This window comes from Mirounga leonina, unplaced genomic scaffold, assembly GCF_011800145.1.
Source record: "Mirounga leonina isolate KUSES-001 unplaced genomic scaffold, KU_Mleo_1.0 Mir_107, whole genome shotgun sequence".
In the NCBI taxonomy this organism is placed as follows: domain Eukaryota; kingdom Metazoa; phylum Chordata; class Mammalia; order Carnivora; family Phocidae; genus Mirounga; species Mirounga leonina.
This window is the reverse complement of record NW_023270233.1, coordinates 4836311-4851651: the sequence shown is the minus strand read 5'-3', so window position 1 is coordinate 4851651 and position 15341 is coordinate 4836311. Positions and strand designations below refer to the sequence as shown.

Here is a 15341-nt window from a genome sequence, read left to right as displayed (position 1 = left end):
GTGACTGTCTGGAAAGCCCGGTGCTGCTTCCAACTAGATGTATCATAAGTTCTGTGAGCGAGATTTTGTAGAGTGAACAGTCATTACATATGTTATAACAGATCCTTATAAAACTATTTTAAATTTTACTGTACAGCTTGTGTTGGTGTGATGTTTCAGACCCATTCTTCAAAAATAAAACACTAACCATGCATATGAAAAAAAATGATTCTAAATGAAGAAATGTGTAGGAATAAGACAAAGATCCTCACCACCGCCATTTCACATCAACATTGTACTGTATGATTTAGGTGATATAGACAAGAAACAAAATTAAAAGTGGAGAAATAGAAAGAAAAACTGATAATGTTGGTGGATTATATAATGGTCTATACATAAAATCCAAACTAATTTAAATAACTAGAGGAGATTCCTAAATTTTATCATTTCACTGTGGTTGTGTAAGAGATTGTCCTTGTTCTCAATAAATACACGATGCGTTATTTAGAGGTGAAGGGTCACGATCTTTGCAATTCACTCTTTTTTTTTTTTTTAAGATTTTATTTATTTATTTGACAGAGAGAAACACAGCGAGAGAGGGAACACAAGTAGGGGGAGTAGGAGAGGGAGAAGCAGGCTTCCTGCTGAGCAGGGAGCCCGATGCGGGGCTCGATCCCAGGACCCTGGGATCATGACCTGAGCCGAAGGCAGACGCTTAACGACTGAGCCACCCAGGCGCCCCTTTGTAATTCACTCTTGAATGATTTTGCAAAACTAGAATATGAGTAGTAAATAATCCCTATTATATTACATTATGTATCTACACAGGGAGATAAAACAAATCTGGCAAATATTATCTATCAATGAATTTAGGTGAAGGATAATGGGAGTTCATTGTAACATTCTTGCCAGTTTTCTATAGATTTTGGATTTTTTCAAACTAACAAGGTTAATAAAAGTAATCCAAAAGTCTAGTAAGGTAATTGGATATAAGATTAGTAATAAAAGTCAATTGCATTTCTTTGCATTAGCAACCAGACAATTAGGAATTAAAACTTTTTCTAAAGGACTGAATTTTTAATCACAAAACTGTATCACAAAACTATCGCAAAACTATAAACTACTTAGGAATAAATCTAAGAACAAAAGTGTGGAAGATCTATGTAGGAAATCACAAAGCTTTTTGGAAAACATTAGGAAAGGCCTAAATTAATGGAGAGACAAGCCATGTTAATGGCTAGGAAGAATTAGTATCTTAAAGAGATCATTCTCCCCAAATTAATCTACAGATGCAATGCAAGATCAATACAATTACCAAAAGGCTTTTTTGAATTTTGGTTTTTGTGGAATTTAAGAAGCTTGCATGTTATGTCAATGGTGAAGGAGAGACTATTTAAGAAACAGAACTTGTAAAACTAGTTACTTAAAGGGGGAAAAATAAAATTGGCTTGTAAATTATCCATATGTAAAAATCATCTCCACTTGGATTAAGAACAAATGTCAAAAGCAAAACTTTATCATTTTTTTTTTAAGTAATATCTACACCCAACATGGGGTTTGAACCCACAACCCTGAGATCAAGAGTCACATGCTCCACCAACTGAGCCAGCCAGGTACCCCTCAAAAGTAAAACTTTTTTTTTTTTTAAGATTTTATTTATTTATTTTTTTGAGAAACAGAGACAGAGCATAAGCAAGGGTAGGGGCAGAGGGAGAGAGAGAAGCAGACTCCCCAGTGATCAGGGAGCTGACTCGGTGCTTGATCCCAGGACCCCTGAGATTATGACCTGAGCCGAAGGCAGCTGCTTAACTGACTGAGCCACCCAGGTGCTCCTCAAAAGCAAAACTTTAAATGTTTTTAGAGGACAATATTGTTGAAAATCCTTCTGACCTTGAGGGTAAAGAAAGATTGGTTAAGAAACAAAAAATGCAGGGCGCCTGGGTGGCTCAGTTGGTTAAGCGACTGCCTTCGGCTCAGGTCATGATCCTGGAGTCCTGGGATCGAGTCCCACATCGGGCTCCCTGCTCAGCAGGGAGTCTGCTTCTCCCTCTGACCCTCCTCCCTCTCGTGCTCTCTCTCATTCTCTCTCTCGCAAAAAAAAATTAAAATTAAAATTAAAAAATAAAAATTTAAAAAAAAAAGAAACAAAAATGCAAACATTTTTAAAGATTTTATTTCTTTAAGAGAGAGAGTGAACGAGTGAGGGCAGGAGCAGAGGGAGAGGGACAAGCAAACTCTGGGCTGAGCACAGAGCCCGACATAGGGCGTGATCCCATGACCCTGAGATCATGACCTGAGATAAAATCAAGAGTTAAATGTTTGACCAACTGAGCCACCCAGGTGCCCCCCCCAAAAATGCTAACTTTTTAAAAAAGATTAAGAATTTTGACAATATTAAGAACTATGTTCATCAAAACCTTAAAGAAAATGAAAAAATGAGAAGATATTTGTAATGCCTAAAACTGACAAAGGACCAGATCCATAATATATAAAGAACTCCTACAAATCAATAAAAAGGAAAAAAGAGCTCAACTTAAAAATAGGCAAAAGCCATGACTAAAACATTTCTTAGAAGAAGGAAAACATTTGGTCCATAAATATATGAAGAAATGTTAAATATCAGGGAAATACAAATTAAAACCACAATTATATACCACTATATACCTATTAGAATGTCTAAAATTAAAAAGACCAACCAATCCAAGTGTTGACAAAGATGTGGAAAAACTCAAAGTCTCATATACTACTGATGGGAGTATAAAATGGTTCAACTACTTTGGAAAATAGTTTGGCTTTTGCCTAAAAATTTAATTCAATGACCTAGCTATTCCACTCCTAGGTATTTACCCAAGAGAAATTAAAGTATATATCCAAACGAAGACTTGTATACAATGCTCATAGCTGTCTTATTTGTAATAACCCAAAACTGGAAACAACCCAAATATCCATGAATAGATGAATGGATAAACAAACTGTGGTATATCCATATAATGGAACAGTCAGCAATAAAAGGAATGAAATCGATACTTGCATCAACATGAATGAGTCTCAAAGTAAGTATACTGAGTGAAGAAAGCCAGATTTAAAAAGTATACCAACTATATGCTTCCATTTATATAAAATTCTAAAAAATGCAAACTAAATTATATCAAAACAGAAAGCAACTCAGTAGTTAACTGAGTAAAAGGAAAGAGAAACAGGGCAGAAAGGAGGTATTACAAAGGGTCACAAGGAAACTTGGCGGTGCAATGTTTATTATCTTGATTGTGTTAATGATATCATAGCTTGAAATATTGGCAGTTTGCTGCATGTCAAGGAAAAAAGTTCGCTGTAGCTTGACTGTAAGAGAACAGAATAATTCCTTTTAGAGAGAAAATCCCTCTTTTTATTCAAATACCTCAATGGGAACTTTTTGGCTGGGAAAGGTGAGGTCCCCTGGGCTGGCGTAGGGTTAGAGACTGTAGAAGAGTCATTAGCTCTATGAAACAAAACGCTGGGAATTTTTCATTTTATGGAAAGAGTCCAGAATTCATAGAAGAGAAGGATATGAGAAAGAAGCTTGCAGAGGAATTGGGGAGAATCCATAATCCATGTAACCAGCAGAGCCTATGGAGAATGATGGCCAGTGAAAAATTCTCTGGGGGGCGCCTGGGTGGCTCAGTTGGTTAAGCGACTGCCTTTGGCTCAGGTCATGATCCTGGAGTCCCGGGATCGAGTCCCGCATCAGGCTCCCTGCTCGGCAGGGGGTCTGCTTCTCCCTCTGACCCTCCCCCCTCTCATGCTCGCTCTATCTCATTCTTTCTCTCAAATAAATAAATAAAATCTTTAAAAAATAAAAAATAAAAAAAAAAGAAAAATTCTCTGGGGTGGAGACAGTCATAGAAATTTGATATCTAATATTCATATTTAAGTTGTTTCCTATTCTGTGAAGTAGTCCCTGTTCCATGGTCTCCAAGCCTTTAGTTCAGTCTGTTCCAAACACTAGCCTTGAGTTAATGGTGTTTGGGGAATCCAAGAGGAAGGGACAGTTCTGTACATCAGACAAAACAGAGAGAGAGAGAATGGCAACCCCTGCAGGAATTGTGACATCGGCTAAGATGAGTGGAAGCAGTTTACTGGAGGCAGGAATAAGAGGAGTAACTGGAAGATGTAAGCATTTCATTCAGGAGTGTTGAAATGTGAGTGCAGGAGACAGTCCTCTCTGCAGCATGTGGGATATGAACCATTTTATTTGAGTATTAGAGGAAAGAATGACTCCAGACTGGCTGACTTTGTGAAAGGTACTCTAGACTGTCACAGAGGTGACTCGGCAGGAACTGGGTCACATACAGACAGTGATTCCATACAGACTGGAATTGTCCCTGTGCTGTTAATGCATCCCTGCTTTTTAGGTCAATCCCCCAAACCATTCTGATTCCCTAAATTATCAATAACCTACCTTTCTGCTATCTCTCTTTCTTTCTTATATATTAAAACAAAACAAAACAAAACAAAACTGAAAGATTTCATTTTCTCACCAGCATCATTCTTTCCCTGGCTGGAACAGAAAGGAATTCAACTCTTCTACTCTAATTGACCCTCTTAGTTCACCCCAAATATGAGCTACCAGATCCCTCTATCATCCCTGACTTGGCCCAAGTCCCATCCTTCCTCTAACAAAATATGGTTCGCGAGGAGTTTCAACTGTGAAATAGTACAAGAGGGAATATATCAAGACAGTGGAGGTGGAAGGAAGGGGTTGTGAGAAACGCATTTCTCTCAATTGCCATTCTTTACCCATCTGCATACCTGGGCAATCAGCTTGGAAGGACTTTTGGGTTGATGTTCAAGGTGACCACACCAATCAGACAGGCCCCCTAACAATATAGCAACCACCATAACACAACTACCTCACATGCGTACCAGTGGCTCATAGCTTATCCCAGTGTCCACGTATTTAGCTTGTATAGTTGGCATAACCTTGTTAGCTGTTATATGTGAGGAAATTGCAGCTCAGAAAGGTTGAATAGCATGCCTGATTCTTTCTGAGTCCAAACCACACTGCCTCTCCGCCATCTAAGATGCTTTCCCTAATTAAGTGCCAGGTTTAGTAGGACATTTCCGTCAGAGATTATTAACCTAAGCCCCCACAGGAAAGACCCCCAAAATGGGGAGTCCCTAAGCTTCTTTGGGACTTATTTTCAATCACCTCTAATTGAAATTTGGCATTTCCTTCCATTTTGGATGCAGACAACAAACCACAGTACTGGCAGCAGCCCCTGGGACTCTGTCTCCAGGAGAAACCGTGGACATTTTCATGTCTGCACTGTGGTTGCAAATGTCTCAAAATACTACTGTTTCTACTCATCAGGATTTCAGAATTATGGTTGTTATCAGGTTCCTGCTGGATCTCATTACAGTGCAATAAAAAATAAGCACATATGTTACTTTAATCTAATAATTGTAATTCAATACCATTGGCTTCCCTTGTACCCCTACATATTTTAGGCATTTAGAAGCATTAGGTGGGGCGCCTACGGGTGGCAGAGTTGGTTGGGCAGCCGACTCTCAATTTTGGCTCAGGTCGTGATCTCTGGGTCATGAGATTGAGCCCCACATCAGGCTCCACGCTCAGCACAGAGTCTGCTTAAGACTCTCTCCCAGGGACACCTGGGTGGCTCAGATGGTTCGGCATCTGCCTTTGGCGCAGGTCATGATCCTGGGGTCCTGGGATTGCGTCCCACTTTGGGTTCCTAGCTCGGTGGGGAGTCTGCTTCTCCCTCTGCATCTCCCCCTGCTTGTGCTCTCTCTGTCTCTCTCAAATGAATAAATAGGATCTTTTAAAAAAAAAAAAAATTCTCTCTCCCTCGCCCTCTGCCCCTCCCCCCACCATGCTCACACTCTCTTTCTCTCTAATAAATAAATCTTTAAAAAAAGAAGCATTATGAGAAAGGATCTGTAGGCTCTGCATGATTGCCAAAGGGGTTTATGGTGCACATGTACACACACGCATACACATATATACTCCCACACAGGCTGAGAGTTCCTGATCTAAAGGACGAAGCACGTGGTCAGGAATTGTGTTCTCCTCTTGTTCCTGTTTACCATATTGTATTGCAGGTATTTATATGTCTTTCCCTCCTTGCTAGCATGTGAATTCTAATAAAGCAGGAGTGCTATCTTCTATTCCTTTGGGTCCTCGGTGCCTAGAACAGGGCTTGGCATTCACTGAACGATCATTTATAGAGTATCTCATGTGTATAAGGCTCAGGTCCCATTGGGGGAGGCTAAAGAATGAAGAGATTCAAGGGAGAGCAATAAATTCATTCACATACTTGTTTGAACATTCATTCATTCATTCATTCATTCATTCATCCATTTAGAGAATTATCTAATGGCTATTCAATGCCAGTCACTGTGGTAGGCTTTGGGGAAAATAGGAAAGATGAGATCCAAGTCCTTATTCTCACAGAGCCCCCATTCCAGCTAATGGGAAGAAGAGTACACAAGATTTCTGAAGACAGACAAATGGGAATAAGGTCACTTCTTCTGGAGAGTCAGAGTCATGGGGAAAACCTAGTTCTTAAATCTATCAGCTCTTTTTAGCCAAAAGGTTACTGGGAGAAACTAACCACAGGGTAGAAATGTAGACTAAGATGCCCCTCCTAAGAGGAAAAGTCGGGTCCACATGAGGATGATTTACCTTGTTGGTGTGGCTGCTGGTCTTGCCTAGTAAACTTTGAGGAGAAGTTAGCCTTCCATTGCCCCTGGTGTTTCAGGGGCTGGCCTGTCCAAAGACAGCAAGATGAATGTGTGCCCTCTCAGCAGTTCCGTTCTGATTCAAAGATTCTATGATGCTCTTAATTAGTCAGAATGTGCAAGGTTGCCTAGATACCTTGGGGGTTCTTTTTCTGGTAAGAGCCCAGAGCTGGATGAGCTCCTCAAACCTGCCAAATATGTGGTGAGGGACCAGGTATGGGACAATGTAATGGTCCAAGTGCCTGCATCTCTGGGCCAGCTCACCCATCCAGGTGGGAGGGTGGAGGCAGAGACTCCCATCAGAAGCAGGAGGAAAAGGGACTGGGGGGCTGGGTGTGTCTTACCAAGGAAACAGAGAACTGGGGAGAGATAACAAGGGCAACAGGTTTGGGGTTGATGAAGACAAAATCAGATAAGGTGGAAGATTTCCTGAAAGTATAACTTCAAAATATAAAAAGATAAATTCAATAAATCCATACAACATCTCCCCAGAGAGGTATAACCTTAAAATTAAAAAAAAAAAATTCATTTTGGTAAATCTAGGCCCCACCCACAGAAGTATCTCTCTACATGTTTACTGAATGTATGAAAAAATATTTCCTAGGGAACCTCAGCTCCCTCATCTGTCCCCAGCCCTAGCTGGCCTCTCTAACCCTCCTTCAGCCTCCTCCATTCTGTCTGTCTGAACATCCTGCTTCAACAAATGGTGACAATTATCACTAGGAATTAAGTACATAAATCAAAATAAAATCAGCCTGGATGATCTGGGATATTATCTCTTCAGTCTGTAGCCCATGATAATGGCCTCTACATTTTCCAAAGAAATTTTCTTGGAACACTTCATTTTTCAATCATGCCTCCATCTAGTAAGTGTTTAATAAGAACAGCATCTTCCTGGGTTCACTGGAGCAATACAAAAATGTATTTAACAAAGAGCTTTCAGTCTCCTAGGCTAGATGAGAAACACATACGGGCACCTCTGTGATGAGGTAGGAAGTCACAGGTGGTTCGGATTAATGGGTGGTGGGGAGGTTGAGAAAAAGCAAGGACATCCAGCGGGGAAATGGTCAGGGACAGGTCAACTCCACTTAGTTCTGGAGGCTAGAATGCAGACTAATGGGACTGGTGGGGACGGCTGAGTTCCAGTGAGGTAGAAGTCAGCTTGGAAATCAAAAGGACCTCCAGCCAACTTTAGCTGTTCAAAAGCAAGGGCTGTAGGATCATGTGGTAAATGCCCAGGCACGAGAAGTATTCGTTCAAATGAGATTTGGATAAACTGTTAAAGGTATTATAGAAGATATTCCATATATTTCCCCCTGTTGGGAAGAAGCCTGGGCTAGAGGGATGCTCTCAGAAACTTCAGTGTCCCTTATTCCACCAGCAGAGCATGAAGTTAGCAAGCGAGCCTCCCAAATGAAATATTGATACCTCATGCAAAGATTCTTAGGAAATCAAATATTTTTTATTCATTTACTGGATTTCATATACCTAACAGTCCTTAAAACAACTACCCACAGTAGCAACACAAACCACATGTAAAATGAAAACAGGTGCCCCAAACGGCACCCCTCCCCATCACACATGCAATATTGAGAAACAAAATCCTACAGATGCTAACATAACTCACTTTAAGCATGAAAGGATTTCTGCAGGGCCGCCTGGCAACCAACCCTTCTTCATCCTGGGGCTGATACTCCCAAGTCTTTATTCTCTTTCCATGTTCCAGGTCAGCATGATGAGTTAAGGACAAGTTAGATTAGATCTCCAGTTTATTACATGAATCCCTATCCTTCTCAAATGTGCATCCACAGGTGAGGACCCAATCTACTACAATCAATGGCTGAAGTTCCCCGGTGGGGAGCCAGCCAGCCAGGCCACATGGGCAACAGCCACAGGACCCAAAGCCATAGAGAACTACCAGCTCCGTCCTCAACTGAAAATTTGCTAAAAGGGGACCTCAGGCCCAAATGCTTTGATTTTACAAGTTGGCCCATCTTTGGCCCAAATATGCGAATCAGAAATATCATTTAATGCCCCTGAAAGCACCGAGTAACCAAATGCTAGAAGTACCCGAGAACCCGGGGTTCTCTTTCGGCCATCCAGAATGTGAAGTCAGCTAGAAGCCTGCTTCTGGTCCCTGACCAACGCATCTGCCAGAGGAAAGGCAAGCCAGTATCCAAGGCACATGGGGCCCAAGCCCGAGGGGGTTCCTAGTCCTCCTTCTGGGCCTGCTGTAACCTCTTGGCCACAGCAGTGATCAGAGCGGCTCCTTTTCCACTCCCATCTTCGGACAGCATGAGCGTCACATCACATCGAGGTGCTAGTTCTTTCACAGTTTCCTGTAATATCCGAGAAAAGCTATAAGAGAGAGAAAGAGAAACATCATCAGCACTTACATATAGGATCAACATATTTATGAATGATTCCAATCTAGTTTGTTCCTTCCAGCTTGCTTCTCCAGGCTGTAGAATGGCTTCCTATACTGCTTGCTAAAGAGCTGTTTTAATTGTACCTTTTATTGAGCAGCTACTAATGCCAGAGACTATTCTAGGTGTTTTATATACAGAATATACATATAGTCAAAGTGTAATAAATAACAGTTTTTGGGGGGGTTTGGTTTTTTTTTTTTTTTTTTTTAAGATTTTATTTATTTGACAGTGAGAGAATGAGCACAAGTAGAGGGAGTGGCCGGCAGATGGAGAGGGAGAAGCAGGGAGTCCGACGCGGGGCTCGATCCCAGGAGCCTGGAATCATGACCTGAGCCAAAGGCAGACGCTTAACGACTGAGCCCCAGGCACCCTTAAATAACAGTTTAAAAACAATTATTAGGGGGCGCCCGGGTGGCTCAGTCGGTGAAACATCCAACTCTTGATTTTGGCTCAGGTCATGGTCTCAGGTTCATGAGATCAAATCCCACATCCCTCTCCCTCTCTCTCCCCCTCAGCCCCTCCCCCCCTGCTGGCTCACTCTCTCATAAATAAATAAATAAATAAATAAATAAATAAATAAATAAATAAATAAAATCTTTAAAAAAAAAAAAAGAAAAAGAAACGATCACTTGGTTTTTGTCCCTTGGTCAAGTTTTGGTTCAAGAGAGAGGCTTGTAGGGATCACATCAGAAATAAGTGACTCTTCTGGAACCAAAGTAGTGAAAATATTCTTTAACTAATTTTGCTAGAATTAGAGTTCTTCAACTCTACACTCCATAGTATATATCACTTCATAAACAATCCCAGCACAATGGACCAACTTAAATAAAGATGTTTATCCAGGGGTCTCATTTGAGAGGACAAGAAGTTCTATTTCTACATCCATTTTTATTTCTATAATCCCAATTCTCTTATACCTAAAATCTCAACATTAAGGATATACTCTCTTTTGATAAGATTGGCCTATTTCCTTTGATTTTAAAATACAGATAAGCCTTAAAGTGTTAGGGCAGAGATGTGGGTGACAGAGGGAAAGGGGTGTGAAGTGCTGGTTACTAAGTAGGTCCATAAACCCTGCCTTTCGGCATATTGACCTTGGTGGTTAGATTGGCCATGGGATGCTTTCTGGTCAATAAGTTATGAATTAAGATTTTAAAAGTCGGGCGCCTGGGTGGCTCAGTTGGTTAAACGACTGCCTTCGGCTCAGGTCATGATCCTGGAGTCCCAGGATCGAGTCCCACATCGGGCTCCCTGCTCAGCAGGGAGTCTGCTTCTCCCTCTGACCCTCCCCCCTCTCATGTGCTCTCTCTCAGATAAATAAATAAAATCTTTAAAAAAAAAAAAAAACTAATGATGTAATGTATGGTGATTAACGTAACATAATAAAATAAAAAATTTAATTTCCTTTGTCATTTTTCCATTAATAAAACAAATGAGACAAATGTAAAAATAAATAAATAAATAAGTGATTCTAAGGGGAAAAACAAGAAAAGATACCAGTCCCTTATTTTGGATAAATTAGTCATCATCACAGGAAGAGCTAACGATCCAGGATTACAATAACAGTATATTCGTGTATATGTTTCAGTGTGATTGGAAATTGTTATGAACTTGTTAATACTTTTCCTCTTCACCAAAACAAAATGTTAAACATTAAATAAAAATAATAGCTTTCAAAAAAATAATAACAGCTTTAATGTTGACTTTTTTGTGACATGCCACGCACTCTACAGATACTGTTTAACTTCGTCCTCACAACAACCTATGAGGTAGGTAAGATTTTTGTCATCATTTTACAGATTAAGAACGGAGGCTCAGAGAGGGCAAGAAACTGGCCCTAGGCCTTCCAGCTTCTTCTTCTTTTTTTTTTTTTTAAGATTTTATTTATTTATTTGACAGAGAGAGAGAGAGACAGTGAGAGAGGGAACACAAGCAGGAGGAGTGGGAGAGGGAGAAGCAGGCTTCCCACTGAGCAGGGAGCCCAATGAGAGGCTCGATCACAGGACACTGGGATCATGACCTGAGCCGAAGGCAGACGCTTAACGACTGAACCACCCAGGCTCTAAGTGATGGAGCCAGGATTCAAACTCACATTAATCCTTCTGTCCACTGACTCTGAGCTAAGAAAGTTATAACCAGTTCACACTTGACAAATGCTCTGTGCTGTGCAAAATGTTCAGTTCTCATTACCTCCCTGTGAGGTCAGATGGGAGTACTTAGTACTAATCACTTGTATTTGTTGAGCACTTACTCAGCCCTACGAGGTAGAGATGACTACAGCCTTGAGGAGCATGGGGTTCAGAGAGGATGGCGAGCACTCCCACATCCTAACCACTAGGAAAGAGAGCCACGCGGGCTCCCTTTAGATGCAGTGGGGGCCTCTCTGGGGCACTCACTGCGGGTGCAGCTTGTACAGGGTGCCGTCCACTCCCACGGTGATCTTCAGGTACTCCAGCCCCTGGTCTTGCCTCCTCTTCTCCACGACAGCAGCCAGGCCGGCGCCATAGAGCTGGGCTGCCCGCCGGGACACGGCTCCGCACACCTCTTTCACCACAATGCTGTCCTCACACGTGCTGTCCAGGCCGAGCTGCTGCAGGATCTTCCTGACCTGGAGGAGGGCCAGCCGATCGCTGCAGGCAAGCAGAGCAGGACGTCAGGACCTGCTTCCTGGGGCCCTGGACCCTGCTCCGCGTGGCTCACAGCCCCCACATCCCTATATGCCTTAGGCGGAAGGAGGAAAAAAATGATCCAGGCAATGGCTGCGTTAGAGCAGAATGCCACAGCAGCTGGGACTCAAGGAAGCCTGCGACTCCCCCCCACCACCAGAAGTCCCACCATCTTTAAAAAATAAAGTGTGGCCCCTCTGGTGTTAGGCATGTTCAAACCTATTATCTCACTAGAAGCTATTCTTAGATTCAGCAACCAACACATCAGGTGTACATTTTCAGAAGATGAATCTGAGGTTCAGAGTTGCTAGAGACTTACCCACAGACAGCAGAGAGCGGGGATTCAAGCACATGCCTTCTCACACCAAGTCTATCCTCTCCCCTGTGCATGCCAGCTCCCATTACTCTGGCCCTGTTCACCTGGAGGCCAACTTTCCTTCTACTTAATTTTTCTGATTTTCTGCTTTCTCTTCCCAACTAGACTACATGCTCTTTGAGGGTAAGACTGTATTCTCAGTAGTAACCCGCATAGGGCTGTGTACATTCAATGGGGAAGTGAATAAATTAGTAAACAAAATACAATCAGCACTTCAGTGAACAGGAACCCACACACAGGACCATAAGCACATAAGCACAAAACAGAGAAGCACCTGCCATGGGGACAGGCTGGCCTCAAGTCTAGACCCTGATTATCTCCCAGTGAACTCCTAGAGCTCTGGCTTCCAAGCTAAACAAGGTAAAATTATATCCTTGACTGTTTCAAGGAATACAAAGGGAAGAAGAATGTTATTAAGGGAGAAAAACTGAGAAATAACCTGTCTGGCTATACAGTGGATTCAGCAGGTAAATGGTGGTGTAGTCAGAGAATATAATCCTTTGTAGACCCTAACAATGAGCTTGAGTGACAATGTTTAATGCTATGGCAAACGTTCATGACATATAAGTTAAAAAAATAGATGATAAAATACTATGTGCCATATGATCTTGGTTTGTTGTTGTTTTTGAATGTTTGTCTTTGTGCAGAAAAAAAAAAATCAGAGCAGAAGGAAATCTGTTCAGATGCTGGTAGGATTACTGGTAGTTCTTATTTTCTTCCTTTTGCCTTTTTTTTTTTTTTTAAATTTAAGTAATCTCTACACCCAGGACACCTGGGTGGCTCAGTAGATTAAGCATCTGCCTTCAGCTCAGGTCATGATCTCAGGGTTCTGAGATCGAGCCCCGCATCGGGCTCCTTGCTCAGTGGGGAATCTTCTTCTCCCTCTCTCTGTTCATGTTCTCTCTCTCTGTCTCTCTCAAATAAATAAATAAAATCTTAAAAAAAAAAGTAATCTCTATACCCAACTTGGGGCTTGAACTCACAACTCCGAGATCAAGAGTCATATTCTCTTCCAACTGAGCCAGCCAGGTGCCCCTTCCTTTTGCTTATGAATGAGTAATATTTGTATAGGATTAAAAAAGTGGATTTTTTTTTTCAGTATGTAAAATAATAAAACCTGAAATTCCTTCCACAGTCTAGCCCATCACAGTTTACCTAGTTCTTTGACGTACATTCCCCTGCTCAACCCTTGGGTCAATCACTGGGGTTAAACAGTAGAGCATTTATCTTCTATAAGGAAAGAAATTGTCATCCAGGGGTGCCTGGGTGGCTCAGTCGTTAAGCGTCTGCATTCGGATCAGGTCATGATCCCAGGGTCCTGGGGTCGAGCCCCACATCGGGCTCCCTGCTCCACGGGAAGCCTGCTTCTCCCTCTCCCTCTGCCCCTGCTTATGTTCCCTTCTCACTCTCTCACTGTGTCTCTCCCTGTCAAATAAATAAATAAAATCTTAAAAAAAAAAAAAGAAATTGTCATCCAGAGAGGTAATGCGACTTGCCTCAGGTCATACAGCACAAGCAATCTTAAACTCAGGCTTGGAGACTGTAGAAGCCCAGGATTCCCCCCAAGAATCCCTGTTGCATCCATTGGGCAATGTGCTTTGAAATGGGCCACAGTCAGCATAGCACCTCCCATTCCCAACTGGCAGGACATTGGATATGATTTTCTTTTTATTCCATGATGTTTAAAAATAAAATACCTCGAAACAGGAAATCAAAGCATCCAGAACAGACACCTTTTGTGCGGCAGAAGCAAATATTTCTGGAGGCATATAGGTCCTGCTAACTTACTCTTGTCCAAGAACATCTTCCTTTTTATTCAGGCAAAAAAAAAAAAAAAAGGCAAGGCAAAGATAGTCCATTTGAGGAAGAAACCATTTGCTCCCACAGCAAAAGAGGATCCCTCTGGTCATCAAAGGTGATGGCTTTTAACTTACACTTTTGAATCTAATGGGTTGAAGCCAGACAAAAAGGAGGCGGGATATCTGCTGATCAACATTTCAAAAACACAAAATTGCTGCTGCTGCTACTGATTCTACCACCATCTCCTTAGACGGCAAGATCTGTTCTGCAACAGTCCATCTGATCTCTCTCATTAAGTACACTGCTTTCACTTCTAAAGAGTTTTCCTTTTCTCCCAAAGTGATTTTTGGCTTGCTGGCATCTGGCCATAAAGACCAGTAAAGGGCGCCTGGGTGGCTCAGTTGGTTAAGCGACTGCCTTCGGCTCAGGTCATGATCCTGGAGTCCCGGGATCGAGTCCCGCATCGGGCTCCCTGCTCGGCGGGGAGTCTGCTTCTCCCTCTGACCCTCCTCCCTCTCATGCTCTCTGTCTCTCATTCTCTCTGTCTCAAATAAATAAATAAAAAATCTTAAAAAAAAAAAAAAAGACCAGTAAAATTAACTGAATGAATGCAAATTGACAGAAATTCCAAATACCAAACTTCTGATAGAACCAGTGCTGGTAGGAAAAGCAGTGAAACTGACATGTTTGTACATAACTAGTGATGGAAACTGGAACTATATTTTTAAAAGTGTGTCCTTAGGGAAATACTTCTTTTAACCAAACGCTTCTACTTCTAAGGAAATAATCTGTGAGATGCGAATGATAACACAAAAAAGAAATATAATGGTGTTACACAGAATTGCGGAAATCCATAAATTACAAGCTAGATATCTTATACTAAAGGGAAAGTTTAGGGGCGCCTGGGTGGCTCAGTCGTTAAGCATCTGCCTTTGGCTCAGGTCATGATCTCAGGGTCCTGGGATCAAGCCCCGCATCGGGGTCCCTGCTCCGCGGGAAGCCTTCTTCTCCTTCCCCCACTCCCCCTGCTTGTGTTCCCTCTCTCGCTGTGTCTCTCTCTGTCAAATAAATAAATAAAATCTTTAAAATAAATAAATAAATAAAGGGAAAGTTTAGTAAATTACAGTATAGCAATATAATGTAACATTACGCAGCCATTTAAAATGATAATTACACCAAAGAGTTGAGATGGGGAAGTTTCTCTTTCTAGAAGTATTCCAGCTAGAAGATGTAGGAGTGTTAGTATTAACTTGTCATCATTTTAGAATCACAGATCTAAGCAATGAGCATCAATGACTGCTAAGATCATAAAAGACAGACAGACAGACAATTCAATGCCACCTATGAAATATT

At 41.7% G+C, this 15341-nt stretch overlaps 1 protein-coding gene across 1 annotated transcript in view; it reads right to left on the bottom strand.

Annotated features, from left to right (window-relative positions):
* Positions 1–7890: 7890 nt before the first annotated feature.
* Positions 7891–15341, bottom strand: part of LOC118018915 (hexokinase HKDC1) — a 43398-nt gene continuing 35947 nt past the window's right edge. The window contains exons 17-18 of the mRNA XM_035017709.1: positions 11543–11776; positions 7891–9075 (exon numbers count right to left, since the gene is read on the bottom strand). Coding sequence (XP_034873600.1) covers positions 8928–9075; positions 11543–11776 — 382 coding nt within the window. The 3' untranslated portion in view covers positions 7891–8927. The remainder of the gene's footprint in view (positions 9076–11542; positions 11777–15341) is intronic.